Source organism: Gastrolobium bilobum, unplaced genomic scaffold (assembly GCF_033153095.1).
Source record: "Gastrolobium bilobum isolate Gb01-03AN ecotype WA unplaced genomic scaffold, APGP_CSIRO_Gbil_v1 utg966, whole genome shotgun sequence".
Classification (NCBI taxonomy): domain Eukaryota; kingdom Viridiplantae; phylum Streptophyta; class Magnoliopsida; order Fabales; family Fabaceae; genus Gastrolobium; species Gastrolobium bilobum.
Window position 1 is genome coordinate 197553 of NW_026899514.1, and position 11696 is coordinate 209248.

At 36.4% G+C, this 11696-nt stretch overlaps 1 protein-coding gene across 3 annotated transcripts in view; it reads right to left on the reverse strand.

Annotated features, from left to right (window-relative positions):
- Positions 1–3897, reverse strand: part of LOC133290820 (DENN domain and WD repeat-containing protein SCD1) — a 34608-nt gene extending 30711 nt beyond the window's left edge. For all 3 annotated transcript variants that reach the window (XM_061488941.1, XM_061488940.1, XM_061488942.1), the window contains exons 1-6: positions 3486–3897; positions 3269–3362; positions 1777–1978; positions 1330–1471; positions 1137–1237; positions 82–145 (exon numbers count right to left, since the gene is read on the reverse strand). In XM_061488941.1, coding sequence (XP_061344925.1) covers positions 82–145; positions 1137–1237; positions 1330–1471; positions 1777–1978; positions 3269–3362; positions 3486–3659 — 777 coding nt within the window. In that variant the 5' untranslated portion in view covers positions 3660–3897. The remainder of the gene's footprint in view (positions 1–81; positions 146–1136; positions 1238–1329; positions 1472–1776; positions 1979–3268; positions 3363–3485) is intronic.
- Between the last annotated feature and the right edge of the window lie 7799 nt (positions 3898–11696).

Here is an 11696-nt window from a genome sequence, read left to right on the forward strand (position 1 = left end):
AAAAAAAAACGATTCGAGTACACAAATGACAAAATAAAGGAAACAATCATGTCAAGTCTACAAAACATTTCCAAACCTCACCTGCCATCGAAATGGGTAGATTAAGTGACAAATGGCCTCCGATACAAGAGTTAGAAGTGAATATCTGCCAAAAGAGAGTATAGACTAAACAATGATTTTACAAACTGAGTTGAATATACAGTCTAAATGACAGATTACCAAACAACTAACATAAAATTGAGGGAGAATTATGATCAACCCATACGATATACTGCATAGCATGACTCACCCCGGTAGTTGGTCCTTAACACTAATTCCCCCTAAAATTAATAGTGTAAGAAATATTGATATAGTATGTACTCCAAATCATAATGTATCAGGATGAAGCCCTAGTTCAATTTCACTTTTGCATTATGTAACTACGAGATAAGTGGTTTATTAATAAAAATAACTGTAGTGTATGCAAATCAAATGAGAAGATATAGAAAAATCCTTCCTTCATAACTTTTTCTTCATAGCAGGCCAACATTCTTAAGCTTCAATAAGTTAGATAAAAGCCAAATAAATATATATATATAAAGACTAAGGACAAGACTACTAAATATTCATGGGGGCACAAATTCCCATGTACAATATTCCCATATTTTGACACTATCAGCTATGTTGGTCACAACACAACAGCTAATAATTAAATTAGTTAAAAAACTCCAACTCCCTTTAGGGAAAAATAACATATTTAATAAAAAATGGATAAGATCATTTTGGAGGGGTCAGGCAGATCAAGGTGTAAACACCACCATGTATCAATATAGCCTTTCTGACACTGTTCCATCAAATGCAACTATCATATCTCATCACTTTGTCAAAATATCATAGGATTGATATCCTGGGGAATCCAAATGAATTCCAAATGCAACTGTATTATCAGTATAAAGCATAGAGCAAACACAGGTAAAACTTAAAAAATATATAAGGTAAATTTTACTATTAGCTTCAAAAAGTCAGCTGTGATCAACATGAAGTTTTATGGTAGTGTAGACAGAAGTCAAGAAACCAGATCATTGCCACTTGAGAGGTCTTTGTTGACCCAAAATTTAACTGCGAATTACTTCAATAGTCTTAAGTAAGAAAGATACTTGTTAGCTCGAAGTAAAATCCTCCTCTCAAGCAACACTGCAGTAAAAAGTCTCATTAAGTTGTCAACATCCAGGCACTGCACCAGAGGCTGAAATGATATCTACACCACAAAATTTAGGACAGTTGTTAACAAATGAAGCAGAAGCAAGCAGCTAATATAGCTCCACAAAAAAAGGTTCAAGTAAGCTGTACATCAACATGGGGAAGCCCATCGTTTGGTGGAGCCTCTACAGAAAGAAGACAACTGTCGATAGCAAACAGAACTCGCTCCTTACCAGGAGTTGGCAAAGGCACACTGGACACCATGTGTGCTATAACATCCCATAGTGGCTTGCTGAAATTGTTGTAGAGCTGGGAACATTAAAAGCAATAGAAACACAATACCATGGATTTTCATGTTTAATCTAAGGAAGAGCTTTCAGTCCCATTCATGAAGTATAACTAAAACAAAACTCACAGTTACATTTTATTTGAAAGGAAGAAAATGATCAAACTGAGTTATGTGTTGATTTTTTTTTAAAGGTAAAAATTATTATTACTTTATTATCTAAGTATAGAACATACACAAACATTGTCATAATTTCATCAGGTGGATCCTTAAGAAAGCAGGTGAAGGTTTTGCCACCATAGTACACTTACCTACTTCCATTTGGGGAAAAACACAGTGCAAATAGTTCCTCTAGAGCACTCCTAAGTACACGAAAACTTGGCAAGCGTGAAACTAGACAGATGCATTTGTCAGCATATGAATTTGCCTGTATCCGGTAGGCTTGTGCAATATCCTCACAAACTGGATCCCGGAAAGAAATACAGCTAACATAGATTTTTGAACCATCACCCTCTGTATCAAACTTTTAAGTCAATACGATATCAGAGAATAATAACAACACCAGAAGGTAACAATGATGCAAGCAACCAAAACATACAAACTTACTGCAATATCAAAAAAATATTCAAAAAATGTATTGAAAAACTTGTTAAGAATGTGAGAGCGTCACGGAAAAGAAAAAGTGTAAATGTGAAATAATAAAAATAATTTGCAGACTTAAAGCTTGATGAACTTTGGGTTGGGGGTGCTGGATGAACTTTGGGTTTGGAACAGTTTCTCTCAGTTCACTTCGTTAAAGCATAATGCCTACATTTTTAAGAACCTCTTCTTGCCCCAGGATTTGCTTTGCTAAAGCCTGTGTTCACGGCTTCTCTCTGATGCTTTGCACATGGCTTCTTGAAGGGAGTTTCCCAATATGCAGAGATTGGGGGAGCCTTGTTGCATTCTTGACTCTTTAATTTTCCTTGTCTTTCTTTTCTTTTACTGTTTTTGAGGCTATATCTCTTTTTATAATAAGAAAAGGTATTCATTAAGAGAAAGAAGACGTAGAAGCAGAAGAAAGGTATCCTCTTCAATATGAAAAAGGGGGCTGGTGGAATACACATCAGCTGAGCAAAGCACACCAATCTCTTTCAATATCAAATAAAGAAACCCCTCCAAAAGAGAGGATAAGAAGACCACTTTATCCCAAAGAAGCAGTAATACCGAGAAACTATCAACAAAAATTTACTTATCCTCCTCCTAGCTGTACTTTACTACTAATCTCCAATAAAATTTCCATTATTAACAAGGCACTTCAAGAGGGCGAGTCTAGAGCAGTGGAAAAGCTACTCCTTTGTGACAGAAAGGTCATGGGTTCAAATTCGAGAAACAAGTTCTTTGCATATTTGCAAGGGTGAGGCTGCGTACAAGAATTGCCATCACCCCAACCTCACTAGTTGGGGTTTAATGGAGAGGTGTTTATTAACAAGGCACTTCATGGATGTTGAGAGCTGTATGCATACATTTTGACATCTACCTAATTAACCACTAGACTATTACATCTTCTAGAGAGCATCTCAAACAATACCACAGCCCTGAGTATAATAAGAATGGTGCAATATACGCGCAATCTCTAATCACATAATAACGGTTCACCATGACCACATTCAGGAGGTTCACCAGGTAATTAAGTTAGTTAACCATCTAAGCAGGAAGCTTCAACAAACAGTGCCTAACTTGCTAAGATATTTCCACCAAAATCAAAAGAACAACAAGTAGCGAGCAAGGAAAATTGGAGATAATGCTTGTTCACAAACATACCCGTCAAAACAATCGGATAGCTCCGCGGAAACGTGGAAGGAACATTCGAATCATATCCTGACGAATAGAACTCAACACCAGCCGGAAGAACACACTGAAAGCAACGATCACAGACATCAGCAACGTAATAACACATATGAACTATTCGAAATCACAAAACGAGTTCAGAAAAGGCGAAAACATATGAAGAGATCTTTGTTGTTGCACAAGTACTTACTGTAGAAAGCTGAGGAGGTGGAGGAGGGTAGAGAGAGTGATTGGGAGGAGGATACTGGTCGAGAAGAGAAGGAAGATACATACAAACAGTTCCATGGTAGCCTTTGTTTCCGTCAACGGTTCGAATCTCCGGTCCGATCCCGCACACCACGAAGTACTCGAAGATTCGTGACATTTTTGTCGATGGCGAATCGAAGATTTGTGATTCTCTTCTCCCCTTTCCCCTCTCTGAAACCAGGAGAGAAGGGGTTACTCCGAGATCTGGCTCACTCGGTCTCTCCGATTGGTGAATTTGATTGTGAATTTGTTCACTTTTTAACTTGGATTTGTGAAATGAGGGAGTTGTGTTTGTTAGTTATGCTTTCAGTAGCGAAATGCAATTCAGGTACTTGAGCGCTGAAAATGCATGTCTTTCTTTCTGTCGAGGGATTGGATGTCCGGAGGAGTAAAGAAGAAAAGACATGAAATACAAAAAATTCAAAAAGTATGAAAAAGGGAAAATTGTTTCTTAGATAGGGGAAAATTGTTTCTTAGATAGGTAGACACACAATAAAATTTTTTTCTCATGATTTTTATTTGTGAGAACGAATTCATTTATCACCAAAAAAATTTACAACTCTTACGACCAATTTAATCGCCGTTGATTTTCGTCAATCTAATGGTTATAAATTAATAATATTTATTGTGTCACATTTATTAATTTCCAATAAATTATAACTGTTAAATTGACGGAAATCAACGGTGATTAAATTGGTTGTAAGAGTTGTAAACTTTTTTGGTGGTAAGTGGATCTTCCCCTTTATTTTTTGTGTCTATCTCTCTCTTAAAATGACATAACTTATATCATTTAAAATGACAAATATCAAGTCCATAAAAAAAAAAGAATAAACATTTTAATTTAAATGGATAATCAAAGAATAGAACATCTTATAACTGTTTTATATTTATTTTTAAAAAAATATTTATTAATAAATATTTAAGAAACTAATATAGTGATCGACATTGACTAATATTTTAACAACTTATAGAATTTAGAGTAAACACCCTTTTTGGTCCCTGACAATATCTACGAAATCCTTTTTAGTCTCTAACAATAAAAAAGGACCAAATTAGTCCTTAAAATTATAAAAAAGAGCCACATTAGTCCTTATATCAACTCCTCCGTCACTAACGTGGCCCTTTTTACATACTGTTAGGGACCAATTTGGTCCTTTTTTATTGTCAGGGACTAAAAAAGATTTCGTAAATATTGACAAGGACAAAAAAGAGTGTTTACTCTAAAATTTAATATAAAAATTAAGAAAGAATGTGCAAACTTCCGGACAAAAGCGCGACGAGGAAAAGTCCAATTGTGTTCGCGGCTAGAGTCGGTTTCAAAATTTTCACTCCAGTTAATATCAACAAAAAAAGTTAGTAATTTAAATCCAATTAAATTGTACAAATTGAAATTTTTTGATTTCGATATTATCCATAGCTTAATCACTATTAAGTGTTGACAGGCTGCGTTTCCAGGACTCGACATGAAGACTGTTAATTAAGTTGAAATAACCCTGTGCTTGGTGGTAAATTTTTTATCTTTTTTAATACTCCTAAAGCCATCGGTAATCAATATGACTGCTAACGCATTAGTTTATGAAAAATGAAATTTTCACTCTTAAAATTTAAGAAACTTCAAATGTTAACAACGTTAGTTATTAGGCATCAAACACAATACTATTCAAGAAAGACTGGTATAATCAAAATGAATAATTCTCTAAAAGATTATGGTTGAAATTTTTAATAGTATATCTAGTGCCAAATTTCTCAGAGACAAATTTATTTATTTTCCCTCTATTGATAGTCATTTTCTTAGTATAAACCGTGGGTTTAATATTCCTGTAAGAGATAATTTTATTTACTACACATATAAAAGTATATAGATCCATTTTTTTTCTCTTATCCTCATATGACCTCATATGGGTCCACACACTTTTATATGTCTTTTACAACATGAAAAATATTAAATCCATAAATCATAGATAAAAGTTCACAAGTGCTCACCTATGACCACTACAACTTACGGGTGAGATCTCCTCACTTGAAACCGGCAGGATCTCCTCACTAAAAACAGGCGAGTACTAACTCCCTAGATACAATAAATACGAAGCAAGTTAGTTAAGTATGTTGGAATTAATTATTTTTATGAATACAAATTTAATTTAAAAAGATATGTTATTTTATCTTTGAATGAGTGTCATTTAACAAGTGACCTCATGTTTTTTATAAATAAATCGAGAATCAAAATTTTAATATGAGTTTTTTCCTATTGGTTTTTGTACATTCTTAGCATTTGTATTCTTGTACTCTAGTGCGATTGGTCAGATATAGGTTGAATTCGATGAAGCTAATGTGTTGTCACAATAATAGAGATAATTTATTTTATACTGAGAGATAACTGTCTACGAATCTTGAACACCATATAAAGAGCATAATTGTCTGCAGGACACATTGTTTAACACACTGAGTTCAGATTTTTTCTTGTTGTATTCATATATTTTTGTGCGGTACAATTTCAATTTTATATTATTGCAAGTTTCAAATGTTTGTGTGTATTTAATGAAACTATTTGTATTGTTACTCTTCTTCTTTTTTGTATATATATTTGTATTGTTACTCTAACACATATTATCCTCCCTCAATTATTTCAACGTCACTTTTCTAACAAAATATGTCGTACAAGACATTTCTATTGCCTTTATCATTATATAAATAGTCTCCCCACACCATAGCTGAGGTATCCTCAGTTCTTCCAATTTCACCTAATTGTTATTCTGTCATTCTAGTATCTTAACACACACCTTCCCTAATAAACTCAGAAGTCTTATGATTTCTAGCACAGTCAGATCTCTATTTAAACTTTAATACTCTATATTATGATTTTTCTAGATTACTATTATTGTAACACCCCGTTCTAGAACCGGTTTGTTAACATCGCATTATGATATTAAGCGCAGTTACAATCACATGGGTTCAATTAAAAATCCGGATAAATTTTTCATTTTAAAACGTACCGAACTTATAATACCCATTTTCGTGATCATAACCATATTACCTTGCGGAATCAGATAAATTAAGCTTAACATCATGTTCATTTTCCATTTTTAAACCATTTATTTACTTCTTATTTAATTCACAACTTCTACTATATTGTAGGTTTCTTCATTAGCTACCCGTGGCTTCAAACCGTGCTCAAATCGGAGCACTGTAGCCCAAGTTAAGACAATTTGAAGCAACACAAGAGAGTGTTGGTCACAGGCCCCGCGCGCTTCAGCGCGCTACCGGGCGCTCAAGCGCGCGCTATCGGGCGCTAAAGCCTCCACCTGGGCGCTTAAGCGCACGGAGGCAGGAAGCATCAGGTATTTCAGTGTGAATGGGCGCTTAAGCGCGCAACAGGGCGCTCAAGCGCGCTACCCTGGGCGCTTAAGCTCCCACTGGGACGTTTTAGCGCGCAGAGACAGAAGCATCTCCTCCCTCAGTGGCTAGGGGCGCTTAAGCGCGGACCAGGGCGCTCAAGCGCGCAACCCTGGGCGCTTAAACACGAGGGGGCAGTAAGCCACCCAACTTTCTGCAGCAAAGGGCGCTTAAGCGCGGACCAGGGCGCTTAAGCGCGCAACCCTGGGCGCTTAAGCCCCCACTTGGGCGCTCCAGCGCGAGGAGGCCGAATGCATTGGCACTCACAGGGGCAGCAGGGCGCTTGGGCGCGCTCCTGGGCGCTTAAGCGCGCTGCCAGGGAATTCCAATTCCCACATTTTTCAAGTCCAAGCCTAGAGGAAGGTGCATCCCCATTCCAAACCCCAATTGTCCATGCCCCACAACTAAATCCTAGCACTCATCCAACCTCTCCTCATGAGATCTAGCTAGAATTTGGGCAGCATGACCTTTGTTTTCTCATCGTTTCCCAAATTTAAACAAAAGGTACCTAATTGATTCTCAGCCCAACCAATTCAACAACTCAATACATAACAAGCATGCATATATTGAATTTCAAGTAGGCATCATTTACATTACATATCCTTTACAAATCATGGAACTTAGCTTACAAAACACCATGATCATTCCCTTGGCTCCCATCAACAAAAGGTGTAGCCAAAGGCATGAGCATAGGCTAAGTTCATCCAATGAATCAAGATATACAAATGACCATGGGCTTTCAAAATAAAATCCTATACAGGTCAACTACAAAAGGCATGCATAAACTCAAAAGAAATGCCACATTTCATGCATAATCCAGATATGGCCATTTGCCACCAGAGGCTCCTGCAGCATCCTTACCTGAAAGGGGGTCCCCACAACACGGGGTGAGATATACGAATATATCCAGTAAACCAGGGGTCCTTGGAGCATCTCTCCACCCCACAGTTCCATATCAGTGTAATAGCAATAACAATAATAATGCAGTAAATACATATCTATGCAAAGTGCAATACATCTCCAGGAGAAATCCCTCGAGCTCTCAAGCTGTCCTAAGGAAACTCAGATGCAAATAGTCCTACTGGCCAGCTAACTACCATGTATGATTTACGCATCGTCATGCAACATACCCACATAGGAAAACACCATCCTATGCCACACCAAATGCATACACATACGTATAACAAAGCATTACACTATTTTATTGCATTTATATACACAATCACAACCTCCACCCTTTCAGGGCTTGGTAGAACAGTCAAGGGAATTACACCCAAGGTCCGAAGGCTTACCTCAATGCTTCAGTCGACCTTTGTTCTTCACCAATGTCAACAATACTCTACTCCAAAACCAACACCTACACATGGTGTAATGCAATCAACACATTGCATCCAAGAGTATTTCACAGTCAACCATCAAATACTCAATTCAAAACACCACACAAGTGTGAGCTTACCAATTCCAATGAGCTACTCAAGCTCCATAGCTTGTTCAAGCGGTTGATCACTCACGGTCGGTCCAAATGTCTCAATCCTAGACATCATTAGGACACAATCATCAATCAACCAAGCCATACCATTTATCAACAATGCAAGAAATCCAATATCAAGCATCATATTCTTGCCATTTTACAAGTATACTCATTTAGCTATCTAAGCTCATTTTCACCGATTAAATGACATTCCTAGCATTTTCCATAACATGCTCTAAGCCTCATTCTTCCTAGAACATAGCAAATTCAACTACATTTCATCAAAATCCCAATTTACTATTCATAAACTCTAACTCATGCAAATTTCAAGGAATCATGAGGTTCAAGTAGGGTTGGCAAAACGGGCCAACCCGGCTCGACCCGGCCCAACCCGCATTCAGCCCAAAAAAAATGGGTCGGGTCGGGTTGGTTCGAAAAAAAAAACGAGCCAGAAAATCCAACCCGGCTCGACCCGAGCCGGGTTAGGGTTGGCTCGCGGGTTGGCTCGATAATCAGCTCGCGGGTTGGCTCGTAAAAAAGCTCATGGGTTGGCTCAAAAAAAGCTCGCGAGTTAGCTCGAAATGATGCTAGTGGGTTGGCTCGCGGGTTGGTTAGCTCAAAATATTGGCTAGCGGGTTGGCTCAAAAAATTTAATTTTTGTGGTTTGTTTTCCTGTATAAAATTATTGTATTTTGCAGTCCAACTACAAGTAGAGTAGTTTACAAAATCCAAAAACATTAAATGAAACACAAACTACTCCACGAATCACAAGAGTCATTTATCATGATTTTTTGAATTACTCTAACTCACGATAACCATAAAACGTATGTAAAGCCAAAAAATAAAAAATAAAAGAAGTCCATCAGTGGAGAATCCATCAGTAAAGTCCATTGTATTAAAAAAAAAAAAAAGAGTAACCCGCGAGCTGGCTCGTTCAACCCGCGAGCTGGCTCGTTTGAGCTCGGGTTGGCTCGGGTCGGGCTAAATCGAGCTGGCAGCTCATTTTTGCCAACCCAACCCGGCTCGTTTTGTGCGGGTTACGAGCCAACCCGACGGGTTGGCTCATTTTTGCCATCCCTGGGTTCAAGGGTTAGAATCTTACCACCAATGGTCACACAACCAAGGATTGATGGCTCCTCAAGCTTCAATGGAGGTAGAAACTCTCAAAACCCCAAATTTCTCCAAAGGGCCGAATTTTTGAGAGCCAATATCCCACCACACAAAGCTCCCCACTTAAAACTAAGCTTGGATTATGAAAGAGGGGAAGATTCTAAGCAATTTAGGCTTTTGAATCATCCAACACCATCAAGGTTTCCTCTCTCTCTCTTCCTCCCTTCCTTCTCCCTCTTTTCTCCTTCTTCTTCTTCTTCTCTCTGTTTCTTTCTCGACGGGTTGCAGGGGGGAAATGGGTTCACTTTTGGCTTTTGGTCACTTAACATTGGTTAAGTGGCTTTAAGCGGGTATTGGTTCGTCTATCTATTCAACTCCAATAATTACCAAACTTTACCCAAAAGTCTGGAATATTATTCTAGGAATATTACTATTTTTATTTTTATATTTTGGGTACTTTTGCCAGTACTCATTTATACCCCTTAATTTTCACTGAGTACACTTTTTAACTCCAAAGTGACTCAGATTCATTTAATTAAGCCTTATACTTAATTTCACTCACTAAAACATGCTTAATTAATTAATTACACTTTATTTACTAGTTAATTAAGATGGGCTATTATAATTATCAGTGACGAAACCATGTTGGCTCTGACCAATATCTTGGCATTGCCTAAATTTTAGAATTAATCATGGTGTATCAGCAACTAAATAACCGTAGCTAGCCACGTTTCAAAAATTTGTTATTTTGTCCCACCTAATTTTTTTTTTGCCCTGGCGTAATCCGTAGCTGGCTCCGCCATTTACTGGTATATTAACATTTATTCTCTACTTGAGAAACAACCCTTACCTTTAAACACATCATTTTCCTAGCCCTTAAACATAACAAGTATCATACATTATGTGGCAAATAAAATAAGGGAAAAGTGTCTATACATTTAAATTACACAACTTACATCCTTTCACTCTCACAAAGAGGTGGGACTCACAAATTTATTTTTTTTGTCAACTCTCTCTCCTCCTTTATCTATCTCTTTCTCTCTCTTAAAATGACACAACTTTACATCCTTCAAAATTATACACACTTTTCCCATAAAATAATGAATTAATTAACAATATTGTGTATAATATTAGGCGGAATGAAATAGTATTGTAAAAATAGTAAGAGTATCATTTTCCAGCAAATGGTACAGCAGGGTCATGTGGCCCACTCCATCAAGTGGCCTTATATTTTTTTTCCACCAAAGTAAGAAAACTGTAGCCATGCTTCTAAAGGCATGATTGGATGGTTTTTGGGAAAAAGATAAATGAACCATCAATTTTCTATTGGGTTTAATATTTCTATTTTTTTCTAAAAATATTTTATTTGTTACATATATAAAAAATAATGAGTCTCATTGTAAAGAGAAAAGAAAGAAAAAATTAATATTTATGAACATGACAAAAAAAAATTTCTTTCTCAGTAAAAACAAATTTTTTTATTTTATTTTTTGGATTGAGAGTCATAGTGCGTGTCATACTATGTTTATAAAAAATAATTAGAATATCTTACCATAACTTATTATTTAATTTCTTTATTTCAAAAAAATTTAAACTAAAAATTATTCACTTAAATAATTTATTATTTTTTCGTCCGATCTGAACATACTTTAAAAATATATTCGAGACCAAAAAAGAAAATATTGAAGAAGGAAATATTAAAAAAAGGAGAAGAATAATTTTTTATTTTTTGCATATATAAATGAAGAGAATTTTTTTAAGAATAAATTTTCTGCATAATTCTCTGTATAAGGAAATTTTTAAAAATAGAAGAATATAAAGAGAAAGCCGGCTTCAAGGGCTTTGCGTTTTCTGAATATGGCCCATATTGGGGCTATTTATAGTGGTCAAGTCACTAGAGAAAGCCGCGGCATTGGGTCAGGTTGTGAACCTTAGCGAGGTTGCAGAGAACCTTATAGAGGATATGGTGTATAAGATGATACTAGGTCGCACTAAGTATGACCAATTGGACTTCAAGATGTTAGTTAAAAAAGTAACGAGATTGGCCGGAGCTTTTAATATTGCGAATTATGTACCTTGGCTTGGCGTATTTGATCTTCAGGTATATAATATGGCATTTGCATTCGTTACTTAACATGATACAAAAAAGTTTCCTACACATATAATATTTTGTGGGGCCAA